The 16,042-nt window shown below is 44.5% G+C and overlaps 1 protein-coding gene across 4 annotated transcripts in view; it reads right to left on the reverse strand.

Moving 5' to 3' along the window:
• Nucleotides 1-16,042, reverse strand: part of KCTD15 (potassium channel tetramerization domain containing 15) — a 105,796-nt gene that overhangs the window by 35,527 nt on the left and 54,227 nt on the right. For all 4 annotated transcript variants that reach the window (XM_061594225.1, XM_061594224.1, XM_061594227.1 and 1 more), the window contains exon 3: nt 2,846-2,990. In XM_061594225.1, coding sequence (XP_061450209.1) covers nt 2,846-2,990 — 145 coding nt within the window. The remainder of the gene's footprint in view (nt 1-2,845; nt 2,991-16,042) is intronic.

Consider the following 16,042-nt stretch of genomic DNA (forward strand, 5'->3'; position numbering starts at 1 on the left):
TTCACGACACTGAAGACTGAAAAGCCAACCTAGTTTCACAAGCACCCCACTTGATGCTGCTCTGGCTGACAAGAAAGGCTCTCTGGAGGTTGGAGGAGATGGTAGGATAGGTTTCCTTTCACATGAACAACATACAATGCAATTTTCAGTGAGAAGTTCTGTGTTTAATATATTTGCATTTAGTAGGAATGCCCAGCAATTTAATCTCTAGCTCTTGAGTACCATATTCTATGGCAGGAGTAGCCAACGTGGTGCCTCCAAATGTTGATGGCCTGTAGCCATTGGCCATGCTGGCTGGGGTAGATGGGAGCTATAGCCCAACAACATCTGGAGGGCATCACACTGACTACCCCTATTCTATAGCATGAATCATACTGTTAGCATGAAAAGATTTCAGTGAAGTCATGCTTATCTGCAATGCTATTTTAAAAGGAGCATGATTTGGTGGTTCCCATGCAACCAGTGAAATAAATAAGGATGTAATTGTTGCAACAGCTCCTGTTCATGAGTAAGACTTGGACATGGGCAAATCTGTCCATTTTGGTTTCTCTCCGTTTCTCATTTTTCCAATCTTAAGTTCAGTTGCCCACATCAGTTTGCAATCTTTTTCATATTTTTAAAAAAAGTCCTCATGAAAATTCATCAGCAAGTTTCTCCTAACGCACAGTTTTGTACGCAATACTGCCTAATGCAAATTTTTGCAAATCAATTTCCTAATATAATGATTTTTGTATATTTTCAGCATTATATGCTTTACCCTAGTATTTGTGTTTTTGTACACATTACATGGCAATAAAACTGTACTGAAAAATTTGGGGAAGGGTGAATTTCGAAGGATGAGTGTGTTCTGGTTTACATATTGTTTTGGAAAGTGTGAATTTGGTACGTTTGCATTTAAATGTGAACTGAATTGAATTTCTCCCCCTAAGGGAGCCATGCAATTTATTTTCTTGCAAGGGCTCTAAGTGTCACCAGCAATACAATGTTCTTTAAATTTTCATGTTCCTTTCTTGGTATGTCAAGTGTGTGTGTGTGGGGGGGAGAATTAAGGTGTGATCAGTTTGGGACAGTGGAACCAATCACAACCTTGGAATGCAGGAGCTCCCAAGGGCCGATTCCGAGGCATTTTGTAACTGTGGGAAAGCTGCACTGGCATGTTTTCAACTGTTTATTTTGTGTGGCAGGGCTGCTTCTGCAAATCTAAAGGCAAAGCCTAAGAAATACATGTCTTCTGACCATCCAAAAATTTAGTAAGTATATTCATGGTTTTCAGCATGTAAGGACATCAGGCTAGAACAATTTTCCTTGATGGGTCCTCCTCCAAGATGTCAATTTCCTAAGAAGAATGAATGAAGGGTCCAGGGTGTGGCCTGAAGCCACAAGAGGCCACCGCCTTGCTAATGCTAAGCAGGTATGGGTCAGGTCAGTGCCTGGACGGGAGACCACCTGAGAACCACCTGTATGCTGCCTTGGGTCCTATGATGAAAGGAAGATGGAATATAAATTTCAGAAGACAACATATTCCTAGGAGACTGGGCTCTTGTGACTTGACTCCTTGTGAATACTACATGAAAAACATTTCCTGAACATTAAACGATGGTACGTGACTAGCTTCTGGTGCTGCTTCTTAATCGTTGTTACATTTTGAAAAATAAGCTAAAATGTGAGAATGTAAAATTAGTTTAGAAAGCCGGATTGGGCTTTGCCATTTCACTTCCCTTTCCATTTTTGGTATCTATGACAACTGCTGGGTCTGTTTATTAAGAAGAACAAAACGAGAATCCTCCACCAAAGAACGGAAGCTCCAGTCACTGTGACAGGACTCAGTGCACCAACACAAGCTCCAAGGAAATGAACAAAGGTTGAACAGACACAGTACTTGACAAAGTGGTCTCTTTTACAATAACCAGCAACATTTAGGTCTAATGTGGAGAACACACCACCTCCCCTAATTCTGATTAAGAGATTATAAGAAAATAGATTCTGGCATTTATATCCCACCTTTCCTTCAAGGAGCTCAAGGTGCTATACATGTTATTTCCCACATTTTATCCTCACAACAACCCTGTGTGGTAGGTTAGGTTGAGAGACAGTGATTGTCCTAAGGTCACCTTAGTGTGCTTCATGGCTGAGTGGGGATCTGAACCCTAGTCTCCCAAGTCCTAGTTGGATACTCTAACCACTACACCATGTTGGCATTCAGCATGGATGTGCTCTCCTCCCTCTTCTGCAGGACCAGCCCAAGAAATTTTGCTGCCTGAAGAGGATATCCCCTCATTCCATGTACTGAAGTCACCTGAACTGATAGTTGACTCCTTTTTCAGCACTGGTGGGTCACCATCCTCCACCACTCTTGAGGACAGCAGGCTAGCTTAGAGGTTGTAGGGCATGCTGTGTGGCACACACAACTGGCTTCTCCATCATCTCACTGCTACTCCCTGAGGCTGCTGCCTCACTCTGTCTAATGGTAAGGAGGGCCAGCCCTGCATACACAGACTCCCCTTCTTTTCCTTTTTGGAGCCAATTACGGTGCACTTATTTTTTTTGTGGACTTAAATTTTAACACTAAACATAGTAAGCTTTAACCAGGGTCAGAAAACCCTGTTCTAATCTGGTTTGCAGCTATTGTTTGCCATAACACTGGTGCACACATAACACTATCCATGCTGAGCTTCAAAAAATGAAAGGGGGAGGATGGAAAGGGAAGGACCGCACAAACTCATATGGTGCTAATTAGTGGGCAGCAGTTTTTTCAGCTACATTATAGTGGGGTCTTTGGATCAGACAATGCACACTCTGAAATAAATGAATCAATACAAAGATAAAATAATCTGGCCTGTCTTACCTTAAAATCTTCTGGGAGCAGAAGTTTTGATGTTCTTAAGAAGCTCAAGATGTATCTGAAAATTTCACCATCTCGATCAATGAAATAGTGTTGTTTTAAACTGTCCAAGACAATAGGTTCCGTGCCATTAAACAGACGGCTTATTCTGGGAGGGGGGAAAAAAGGAAGAGGATGGGCAGAAAATGGAGCTGAAGATCACATGATCTTGCAAGAGTCACAGAATCTTAGATATGATGAAAGTTTAGCATAGAATCTTAGAAGGTTCTTTATAATCACCTAGCCCATCCTTCACCAACCTGGTGCCCTTTAGGTGTTTTGGACTGATGATGTTGCAGGATGTTGGAAACATCTGGAGTACTGGGTTGGCGAAGGCTGGACAAGTCCAACCTCAAACTCTCAGGGAGGATCTTACAGAAAGTTCACACTGCACAGTAAAACCGAATACAACACACTCCCGCCATACCCCAAAGATCAGCCCACATTATTTTTATTATGGTATGCCCAAAGATTGGTGCCTGATCCTAGAGTCGACTGCTTGATTCAAATAATAATGGCTGCATGCTGCACAGTGGGGTGCTCACTAGAATCATAGAATAGTAGAGTTGGAAGGGGCCTATAAGGCCATCAAGTCCAACCCCCTGCACAATGCAGGAATCCAAATCAAAGCATTCCCGACAGATGGCTGTCCAGCTGCCTCTTGAATGCCTCCAGTGTCTACTTCTATGCTCTGATTCTGGGAACTGGATATTTCACTGAATTCAGTTCCAAACTGCACACAAACAGGACGCCTCAGCCTACACTAGGGATGGAGCAGAATATCAGCTAAATCGGATTTAGTACTGAATCCGACAGCCTCACTGTCTTTTCAGACCGGCACTGATTTCTTGCGGTGGGCTGCAGCTGTAATTGGCACAGCTTCTCCCCCCGAATTTCCCTCCCCCATTTTACATAATTACAATTGCTACTATCCATTAACTTCCATGGATTTACATAAGCATTTATGTTAAAAATTATGTGATTTTTTTCAGCCCCTTGCCCCCCCCCCCAAAAAAAAACAGATCGAATCGGCAAGTGCAAAAGCAAACGGAAACAAGAAAAAGGCAGATCAGGATTGAACGACAGACTATCGGATTACAAGTGGATCAGAACTAGGCAGCAAACCCCATCCCTAGCCTACGCAGGGCTTTCATGGTGCACATGCCTAACCATGGTCAGTATGGGGCCAATACAATCTGGACTGGTTCAGACAAAACTATTTTGACACAATACACAGTGGTTTGTTATGCTGAGATAGAATGTTGGTCTTGCATGCCCACTCTTCCCTAGTTTGAACCAGTTTCCATTATATTAGAATCAGGAAACTACAGCTTATTCCGAGATTACTAACCAGCATATAAAATCAGGATTTGATCCTGGTGTCATATACTAGTTAGTAAACTAAGCTTAATCCATAGTTCTCTGATCTGGATGTTAACAGGAAACTGTGGTTTACACTAACCATGACAGAAGTGCAAATGCCTGCATGCAAGAGGAGCAGCAATGGAGGAATATGCAGGCCTTGTGGTCATTCTTGGGTCAAGAAATCATGGTTTATTCAGATGAGCTCACTGCATCTGAATCAGGCCTCTGTGACCGGTTTCTCACTTGAAGCATGGGTGTGTATCGGGGAAAAGTACCCACCTATCCCTGAGGAGCTTCCCAAACTCATTCTGGTCATACGAGGATTATCTTCAATATTTTGTAGAGGAAAATAGTTTGACAGAGATTCTTGACATTCTTGTGGGGACAAATTTCCCATGTGGGGGACCATCTGGTGCCCACAAACACCATTACCTAGAGAGTCCAAACATATTCACTTCTGCAAAAGCACACTCTCAAACAATCTGTTTTCCTCTCCTTACAGTTGCTCTGTTGCAAAACATGCCTCAAATCCTTAAGAAAAAAACAACCCTTTTCAGACTATGCTGTCTTTCCTGCAGAAGGAATCCCTCCAGCCTTTTCCCTTTGCTTCTTAATTTGTTTGCATCTCTCAGGAACCACAAAGGTCCCACCAGAATTGCAAGAGTTTGGGTGTGATTTTCTACTTGGGTAGTTTGGGGACAGGCAGTGGCCTCCCTCCTATGTGGCCCAGATCAGAAAAGCTCCTTTTGATGTCGTACTTGTCTCCCACTTCATGTATAATTTTCTTTCCACTCTCGCTCCTAAATCTGGTGTTTCCAGTTCCTTCTAATTTAGTAATCAGCTGTAGATTTCATTAGTGTGCCATCTTCTCTCTTTTGGATTAATTACAGAGATAGTTAAATATTTCTGGAACTCACACAATTCCCTGCGGAACACCAGAAGAAGGCCCTGCCCCTTTCCCAAATCCACACTTTGCAGCTGGTCACTCCCTGTCTTGTTTACGGATTCATCACCTCAACATCTAGGCAGGCACACACATATTGAGTTGTTTGGGATTTGAGTTAATTAGGAACTTGTCCCATATGCATTAGTAAACCCCAGCATATTGTCGTCTGTTTCTGCTCTGCCACTACCATCTACCGCCACAACTACTATACCATAGCCATTATGAAACAGCATCCAAAAAAGCAATCCTGTTTGGATTTAGCTGCCTTATACCAGGCTTATTCACATGTTATACCAGACACAGGTACAAGCTATTCTTCCACATGGTACAAATGTTTGCAGGAAAGAATGTATTTATTTATATATTACATTCACATCCCACCCTTCCTCCCAGTAGGAGCCCAGGACAGCAGGTAGGAGCCGCCAGCAGAAATGAACACTTGTACAAATGTACAACAAATGTAGAAATGTACACTTGTTGATTTGAACAGTTCAACAAATTATGTTTGCAGTTACACACACTGTACACTTGTTGAAAGTCATATGTGACCACAAGCCAGACCACCAGCCCATTGAGCTCATTATCGTCAAGACTAACTGGCAGCGGCTCTCAGAGTTTCTCATGGGATTCTGTCCCAGCCCCACCTGGAGATGTCGGGGACTGAACCTGGAACCTTCTGCATACAAAGCAGTTGCTCTGCCACTACGTTATGGCCCTTCCACAGTTTGGTGGCTGTATTTCCTCTTCCATGAGGTGAGGCAACCATTGCGCCCGATGCTGTGGAACTCTGGAACTTGGATGGCTCCCACCTGGGTGGCTCCAGGCGCACATCACACCACTTTGTAAGGATGCCATACCCACAACCTGAAACACCCATATTCACAATCCTGAGAACCCAGGGGAGGGGGCAGCATGCTGAATACACACAGGTTTAAGATGTGGATTATATCACCAGCGCTTGATGTGTTGCCTGCAGCAATTGTGTCTGGAACCATCCATATTTTCTTGAGATCCTTTGCTTTCTGCCTGATTTCCAGCTCAGAGGAAGCCCTCAGCCACAGGTCTATTGGTTTGACATTGCCAAGGCAATAATACATTTTTAAATATTACTTTTTAAAGAAACTAACAGATCTTCATAATCAGAAACATTTGAAAAGTACTTTGCATCCCCAAAGACTCTTCTCTGCTAATTCTTTTTTAGCAACGTAGAGATCCACTATAACCCTCCTCTTAGATCTTGGGAATCGGGAAATAGCTTTGGACAAAAAAGGTTTATTTGCATCGGGGTGTTTTGTGCATGACTGGAACTGGAATTTCACTGACTCTATTCCTTTTAGTTAAAACTAGAATCAGTCAGTGGAGGATACACTGATAAGACTTGTGCTCAATCTGTACTGAATTAAGTTAGCAATGCTGTAGCTCTGAGAACATGTACGGTGTGATGAAAAGTAGATTAGATGCTTGCTGGGACTTCCACAAAGTTACTGCTTTAACGTAGGCAAACTGTGTCCTGTCTTCTCCTGCCTACTTTTGCCACAGATCTCCAGATGATTTCCTTTCCTCTGATTTATTATTATTATTATTATTATTATTATTATTTACATTTATTAGTTGCTTTTTCACAAAAGCGACTCAATGTAGTATAAACATTAAAACCAAGTGTAAGAAACCAGAGTAAGAACCTAAAAACACATCGGTGCAAATATAAAAAGGCAGGTCTAACACAACCCACCTCACTAAAAGGAGCCACAAATACCTATAACCCTCCAGACAAAAGGCCGAAAGCCTTGGTAAAAAATGTTTTTGTCTGGTGCCTAAAAGTAGTGACAGTGAGAGGCATGGTTTCATGTAGATGTTAAACAGCATGGAGGATAAAATCAAATCCTGCGGAACTCCACACTGAAGGCTCTACGGGGCTGTACTGCACTCCCCAGCACCACACTTTGAACACAACAATCCAAGAAGGACTGGGACCATGGTAGAGCACTGCTGCCCACATCCAACTTGGGACAGAAGAAGAACATCATGGTTGATGGAGCCCAGGTGCTTGCCCAGATCAAACCAAGATCCATATCCACATCCTTGAGCTTTACTAACTGGAACTTATCCAACACAACAGGACTAGACAGTGCTCTGGGCTCCTCTAGAGATTCACCTGCTGTAACAGTGGAGTCAAGATCCCAGTGAACGCAAGCAATTTTATCCTCAAGATGCTTCGCAAACAAGTCACAGCAAGCCACCAGTGGTTCTATCGCCTCCTTTGAGCCACAATGCAAAAGGCCCCATACTACCTGGAAAAGCTGTGCTGGGCAGCACAGTAAGGATGCAATGTTTTCTGTATCCCCTTCACTGCCACCGAGTAGGCTCAATAATGAGCACTCAATAGTGTTTGGCTGCATTTGTCTGGAGTTTTCCTCCACTTGCATTCAAACTATCTCCCAATTTATTTCATTGCCCTAAACCAGCCTTTCCCAACTAGTGGGCCACCAGATGTTGTTGGACCACAACTCCCATCAGCCTCAGCCAGCATTGCCAATGGTCAGGAAATATGGGAATTGTGGTCCAACAATATCTGGTGGCCCACTAGTTGGGAAAGACTGCCCTAACCTATGGCGTATACAAAGGAGCCAAATGGGCTTTATCAAGTGGGAGAGGGTGTTTAGGGGTGATGATGTCAACGGCCCAGGCCATTCACATATTCCACAAATCAGCCAAGGTGCACCAGTCATATCAGCTGGAAAATCCCCCAGAGCCGTCTTGGAAACTAAACTATCCTAATAGGTCCCGTGCCTCTGCAGGGGGGGAAATTCTGCTAAACCTCAGCAGGTGATCCAACCATGACAAGGGACTGATGTTAATATACCCCACTCTCAGATTACCCTCTTCCTGTCCAGTCGAGAAGACCAGATCCAGAGAGTGGGCTGCCACATGTGTTGGGCCGATGACATGTTGGGATAGCCCCATGGTTGTCATGGTGGCCACAAAGTACTGAGCTGCTCCAGAATTAACGGCCTCGACAAGGATGTTAAAGTCCCCCAGAACCAGCACTCTGGGAGTCTTCAACACCACTTAGAATCATAGAATAGAATCATAGAATTGTAGAGTTGGAAGGGGCATATAAGGCCATTGAGTCCAACCCCTGCTCAATGCAGGAATCCACTTGCGGGACCACCTCTGTCATCTCAGCCAGGGACACTGTTGGGCAGCAAGGCTGGTGGTAACCAGAATTCCTAATCTGCCCTGATTGCGCAAAGCCAGGTACACGCCCTCTAGATCCCTACTCAATTAGGCAGGATACTGGGGGGGGGGGGAGAGAATTCCTATAGACGACAGCAACTCCCCGCTCCAACTCTCAAGCCTTCCCTGATGCTGCACCGAGTAGCCAGGTGTGCACAGCCAGGTAAGACCAACACTTCCCTGTTCGCCCACTCAGGTCTCAGTAATACAGAGCAGGTCGGCTTCCTCATCCACAGTCAAATAGTGGACAGGGGAAATCATCTTCAAATCGCAGCAGCAGCAGCAGGCCCAAGGGCTGGCTGATAGCACAACCACAATTCCTTAGGCAACCTTTTGACTACCTGTCTGTGCACTCCCCACCCCAGTCCAGCAGTGGGGCAAGGCTACTCAAAAAGCAAAAAGCTTTATCTCCTGCAAGGACAAATGTCTGAAAGCTTCCCAGTTAGGCCATTCCTGGGTGTACAGTAAATTTATTTTTTATTTATTTTCTTACATTTATATACCACCTTTTTTCTGGCATGGAACCCAAGGCAGGGTCCATGGGATTCTCGGGCGGTCCCCCATCCAAGAACTGACCAAACACATCCCTCCTTAGCTTCAGCAAGGTGGTGGCCTCCTATGCCTTCAGACCAAACATCCTGGGACCAAACAGGGCAAAATGACACACACAATACAATACATGCTTGCTACTTGGAAAAAAATAAAACTCCCAGTGTGCCGAGCTGAAGAACTAAGTAAAACAAAAATACTATTTACACTTATTAAGTTACTATTTTTTTTAATCCTGCCTTTCAGGGCTCAGATCCCATGAGGCAACTTTCATAATAAGGTTTAGCACCTTATTAATAAGCACCTTATTAATAAGCACCACAATAAAAACAATACCTAAAACAGCACTGAATTAAAACAGAGAAAACCAGCAATAAAATCAAGTAAAAGCTTAAGCAGCACAACAAAAGTTTTACGGTCAATCAAAACATCACCTAAGGAGAAAGGGGAAATGAAGTGCACCCGAAAGGCGGAGAGACCTCAAAGACACAGGGCCACCACTGAAAATGCCCTGTCTCAGATCCCTGCTGACTCAGGATTTCCGCCTCAGCCTAGCAGCCATCAGCAACCAGGAATTCCATGCAGGTGAGTGAGAGGGCTGTTGGAGGAGGGATAGATCACTCTCTCTCTCTCTTCCACCAATCTGTCTGGTGGAAGGCCTCACCCTCCCACCACTCACCTGTTCAGCTTGCTTGGGTCATCAGAACTAAGCCTAGTTATGTGTAACTGAGACAACTACATGCTGCTATTTGCCCCCTGGCTTACCTTTCTCTTCCCCTGTTATTTCCGCCGAGACAAATTTTAGAATGTAGGCTGCTCAGGGGCAGGGACCTATTCACTTATACTCTGTATACTCTCTTATACTCCAAGTGCACACCATCTAAACGACATAAATTCCTTCTATTCCCTTGTATGTTACAGCTCAATCACCCTCACCTCAACCCCCAAATCTGTGACTAGTCCTTTCCGTAAGTCCCAACGATCCTTATTTACAAGGAAGACATCCCAAAACTCTGAAACCTGCCTCTGCTAAACTCTCCCTCTTTTGCCTGTTGGGGAGATGCAGCATCTTCCTTTGAAAAGCCTGTGGTTCATCTGCCCACATCATGTGCACCAGCTTTCTCTCCTGCAGCCTCTTCAGCACTGCTGAACCAGGAAGGCAATGTTGCTGAACATTAAAGTCGCATCTACTCCATCTTTAAGTGCCACCCTCAGATCCATTCAGAGATGAAACATCCTAATGAAGCACTCTTGAGTTTTAAAGGACTTCGGCCTGTAGATGAAGGGGAAGATACCATAAAAAGGAAAATGGCTGTAATTAATCTCAAAACTTCAGAAGCCACTGCAGAGTATTATTAGACTTATTGCCACTGGAAAGTTAATTTATTCATCGTCTTATACCACAAAAATACAAAGAAGTAAAATATTAAAAACTGCATATACACTAACGCATAACAGAAAGTAATCATACATCAATTCCAACAACTAACCCTCCCTGCATCCTCCAAGGACATCAGTGTAATGACCTAGAGATGTGAAAGCCTGGACAAACCTGGGAAATTTTGGGGGCAATTTTTTTTTGCCAAAGCCTCCCCCCCCCAATAAAAACCTGGGAAAATAAAAAAAAAATAGATTGTGAAATATTTTCTTTTAGAATGATGGATAAAATGTTGAAGACAAAGCCTTCATATATTACTCCCTCAAAAACCAACTAACAGGAAGACTGACAATGTACAGTATCAGATCATTACAATCCCTCTAGATTGAGAACAATGTTGCAAGTCCAGAGTTCGTACATTGCTACAGTAGGGCCCCGCTTTACGGAGCTTCGCTAATACAGTGGTCTCAATTAGACTAAAGCCCCACTCATACGGCGCTTGTTCTGCTTTTACGGCGGTTTTCGGGCATCATGCGCCATTCTATTCAATGGGTTCTGCTTTACAGTGGTTTTCGCTTTACAGCGGGGGTCCGGAACGTAACCCACCGTATGAGTGGGGCCCTACTGTATTCCAATTGTCAAATGAAAGAATATGATGCATTTTTGCCTCTAGGGGGCACTGCTATTGACACAAGAGAAGGAAGAAGGGATCCAGTGCCTTCTTTGCTTCTCGGCTTTCTCTTGCCATCGCTGGCAAATCTGTTTTGGTCCTCTTGACTAGGCCTCAAAGGACTGGGAGTGGGAGAAAGTACAGAGCAACACAAAAACAGGGAAAGTGATAGTGGTAGAGAATATGAGACTGATTCAGGAAGGGGATGGAGATGGGGGGTGGATGTCACCCCATTGTCATGGTCAGACCACTTCCTGGTGAAGTTTAGCCTTATGGCTCCGATCCTTTCCTGCAGGGGTGGTGGACAGATTAAGATGGTCTGCCGCTGGAGATTAATGGAATCCACTGGATTCCTGAACGCCCTGGGGGAGTTCCCAGTAGATAGAGCAGGTGACCCTGCTGAAGCCCTTGTCATGCTGTGGAACAACGAGTCATGTCCGGCTCCTAACATGGTTGCCCCTGAGTACTCTCTCTGGCGTTGGGGAGCCCAGTTTGCACCTTGGTACACCAGTGAGCTAAGGGCAATGAAACAGGCTGAACAACGGCTAGAGCGCAAATGGCGAAAGACATGCTGTCAGGCTGACCAGGGATGAGTAAAATATCATAACCGCGGCGGTGATGGCAGCAAAGAAGGCCCACTTCTCTGCCTCCACTGCATCCTTATGTAACCGTCCAGTGGAGCTTTTCAGTACTGTCAGGGGTCCGATGACATAAACTCCATGAAATGGAGTTTTAGACTCTTTGGAGGCCCACTGTGAATTCTCTGCAAGGCACTTGAGTGTAAAGTTGTTCACCTCTAGCCATCTTGATGCTACTGTAGCCCCCTGCTGCAACTGCTTGGGATCAGTTTCAGCTGATGTAGCCTGAGGGCATGGACAAGGTGCTTGTGACAATACAGCCAGCAACATGACCTCTCAATCTTTGCCGTTCTTGGCTTTTTAAAGCTTGCCAAGGCGGTACGACCGAGTAGATCCAGGGTGTGGTCAATGCATCTTTTGAGGGAAGGAGTGGTCCCAGCCAGGGCCGGATTAAGCTGAGGAGGGCCCCTAGGCTGATTCTGAGCCGCCTGCCATCCTGTCCCATTCCATCCCATCCCCCCGCTTCACCTACCTTTCCGCTTTTTTGTGGCTGCGCGCACTGCACGCACAGATTTGCCATCAATCAAGATGGCGGCCGAGGTTACCCTAAGGGGTTGAAGCCTCTGCCGCCATCTTGGTTGATGGCAGCAATGTGCGCATGTACCACGCATGCATGCCATCAACCAAGATGGCGGCAGAGGCTTCAGCCCCTTAGGGAAACCTCGGCCGCCATCTTGATTGATGGCAAACTGCAAAAAACAGTGGAGAAAAAGGTAAGTGAAGCGGGGTGATGGCGGGCAGTTCGGAAGCTCTTGTCCCGCAATCCGCGGCTCCTGTCCTGCTTCCATGGATCGCGGGCCCCCAAGAGCTCTGGGCCCCTCGGCTTCAGCCTACTAAGCCTAATGGATAATCCGGCCCTGGTCCCAGCCGCTCTGAAAGAGGCGGTGATCTGACCGCTCCTGAAAAAGCCCACCTGACCCACTGGTTTGTAACAACTACTGCCTGGTTGCAAATACTTCCTTTTTAGGGAAGGTGACTGAGAGGGTTGTTAGTACTCTTGAATGAAACAGATTATCTTGATCCATTCCAATCTGGGTTCAGGCCTGGTTATGAGACTGAATTAGTCTTGGTCGCCCTGCTAGATGACAGTTATCGGGAGGACAGGGGTAGTGTGACCCTGGTATTCTCACTTGATCTCTGCGTTTTTTTGATACATTAGCCATGGTAACCTTCTGAGCTGGCTTGGTGAGACAGGTATCGAGGCACTGTTTTATAGTTCCTATCCTATTTCAAGGTCATTTTCGGAGAACAGCACTGGGTTATTTCTTTTGGCTCCCTGGCAGTTGTGCTGTGGGGTGCCGCAGGGTGCCATCTTGTTCTCAGTACTGTTTAACATCTATATGAAGCCCTTGGGAGTGGTTATCAAGAGATTTGGGGTGAGGTGTCAGCAGTACGCTGATTTCTCTGCTCTATTTCTCTGTAATATCCGAATCAGGAGAGGCTGCGCAAGCCCTGGACCAGTGCCTGGACTTGGCTGGTGGGCTGTATGACAGCCAATAAACTGAGTCTGAATTCTAGCAAGATGGAGGTGCTGTGGGTTGGTGGTTCCTGAGTTCGGATAACTGGTCAGTTGCCTGCTTTGGATGGGGTCATACTGCTTCGGAAAGAGGTTTGTAGTCTGGGGGTTTCCCTGGATCCATCTTTGTCACTAGAGGCCCAGGTGACCTCACTGACTAGGAAGCTTTTACCAGCTGCAGCCAGTTATGGCCATTTCTGGACCAGGATAGCCTGACTACTGTTATCCATGCACTGGTAACCTCCAGGTTGGATTACTGTAATACACTCTATGTGGGGCTGCCCTTGAATCAGATAATAATTACTGACATCATTTTCTACTAATATCTAAGCCATCTCTGAAAATTGCTAAATTCTTTCCCACTGTGTTTTCCTTGAGGCAAGGAGTTCCATAGCTCGGCTTTCCTCAAACTAAGTACAGATATTTGCTATGAAAGAATTGTGACTCAGCCTCCTCCCAATTTTAAGATGAATTTGCTGATCCAGATGTTCTAAGTGCAGAAAGCTTTTTCTTTTATATTTTTCCCTTCCTACCATCACATGCCTCTCAAAGTATCGTTGCCCATCGCTTGCATTTTCTTCTCCCATTCTTCTTTTCACACTCAACTTATATCTATTCCCTTATGAAAAAAAAAATACTAAGTTCGCTTCTTCCTCCCATAACCGCTTTTCTCTCTTAACCCCTTCCTTTCTATTAATGTTATTATTAATGATTATACTACTACTACTACTACTACTACTACTACTACTACTACTACTATTACTACAACCATCCCACAGGGTTGTATTTAACTAAGTTCTACTTTCTAATTTCTTTCAATACCTCCTCTGGCCCTCCAATCCCCACCCCCCAATTTGTCTGTCTCCCGGCCCTCTTGAAGGCTCTTTCCCTCGTTATCACATAACAAGTAGAATGAACTTTGAGATTTCCCTACAGATCTTAAGACACAGGTAGGCTGGTCTTCCTTTAGGCCTTCCTTTAAGTTAATATTCTTCGTTAATCAGAAACTGCAACCAAAGCAGTACTGCAATGCTGCAGCCAATAAATAAATAAATAATAAATAAATCCAGATGTCCAGGGTTCCTTCATGATAGTCAGACCACATCCCCAGGATTCACTGTCTCTTCTGCAATTACAGAATTATAGAATCAGAATAAAACCGAAGCATGCATCCAGGGGAAATTGCAGGACTGCATTTATGCTGCAACTGCAGAAGAGTACAGGAGAATCCAGCATCCAAAGAACTTCAGTTTTAAATTTTAAAATCGGAATCAAGAGTCTAGCCCTTATGGTTCTGAGGATATAATTTAAAGTGCACAGTCAAGGAAACCTGAGGAGCCAGAGATGGGCCTGAAAAAGATGTCTAGTGATGTGGGGCAAGAATTCCCTGCCAAGCTAGCAGCCCACTGTCCCTCCCCAAAACAAAGAAATTGGAATAAATTAGGCAAATAATAAGAACTGCAGAGCAAAATATGTAAAATTAAGAGACTGCATATATTTCTTCAGTTTGGCTTACCTGTATACAAAATTTTAAACTTCATTTAATTATTTTGGGAACAACTCAAAACATTATCAACTGTAGTGCAGAATAAGCCTTCTTATAGCAAGCATTCAATGAAAGCCAGAGAGGTTACGTTTTATTACATGATAAAGTTACCTCTTCAAACTGATTAGCCTTCAGGGCTGGTCTAACTCACAAGTAATGCAAGCAGTCAGCTGTGGTGGGAAGCACTTCGGGGGTGCCCATGAACAGTGGCTGTTCAGATAGGTATTTATTTATTTATTTATTTATGAGATTTGTTAGACACCCATCTGGCAGAGGTTAATCTGCCACTCTGGGCGACTTACAACCAAACACAAGTACATTTCATATAAACATAATCAAAATCCTAAAAATTAGAAATTAAAAATTAAAAGCTTAAACATTTAAACCCCCCAAGATAGGTACATATGCCTCCCCCAGGATCACACCTTTGGAGCAATGCTGTGCTTAGGGTAGCAAAGTGAATTGTGCTGGTGGTCCTATTGACCCCACCACTGTGACCTCTGCACACCAGCATTATAACAAGAAAATTCCTTGTCAGCACCACAATTTAACTTGCCAGACAAAGCATAGGACAAACATCTTCACATTCTTAAACTCCAGCATCACATCTGTAGCTTGGGTGCTTGGACATTTGTCAGCTCTCCCTGATGTGTCTGGCAAAGGCAAGCCCAAGCCCTTGCCTTGGCCCCCCTCAGACTGTTTAGAATGTTCACTTTCTCTAGCAGCATTTCACTTTGCTGGTGCAACAGGGCTTAAGTTTCCACGGCATGGAGAGCACCAAGAACATTAATTTCAACAATTAATATTTAATTGTTCAGTAATATTTGTGCTATTCATAATTTATCTGTTTACACTCATTAAAAAAGGATGCTGTAGACAGTTCCCCTGGCCCATGTCGAAGTGTTTCGTAATTGTGCATTTATGGAAAATATGCCCTGAAAGGTGTCCTTTTGGATTTTTATTTGTCTGTGTGCCCCAAGCACATGGCTCTCACATTGCTCCTCTTCTGCACACTGCCTGCTCTGTGGTGCTTTTCTCCACACTCTGGTTGTTTTATCCCAGACACAATGAGAACGACAAAGTGAAGTTGACAAGATGCATAAGGCCTTCTCAGCACTTAATATAGAGTCTGTCAATTATGCTTTGCTCTTTGGCTCCGATGTCGAGCTCAAGCAGCAAAGGTGAGAACCCAGGACATCGTCAAGCTGGAAAGATGATGATCTTGGTGGAGGGCAGGGCTGTGGAGTCGGTACACCAAACCTTCAACTCCAACTCCTCTATTTTTCTACTGTCAAACTCCGACTCCTCTATTTTTC

Source organism: Rhineura floridana, chromosome 13, assembly GCF_030035675.1.
Source record: "Rhineura floridana isolate rRhiFlo1 chromosome 13, rRhiFlo1.hap2, whole genome shotgun sequence".
Taxonomy (NCBI): domain Eukaryota; kingdom Metazoa; phylum Chordata; class Lepidosauria; order Squamata; family Rhineuridae; genus Rhineura; species Rhineura floridana.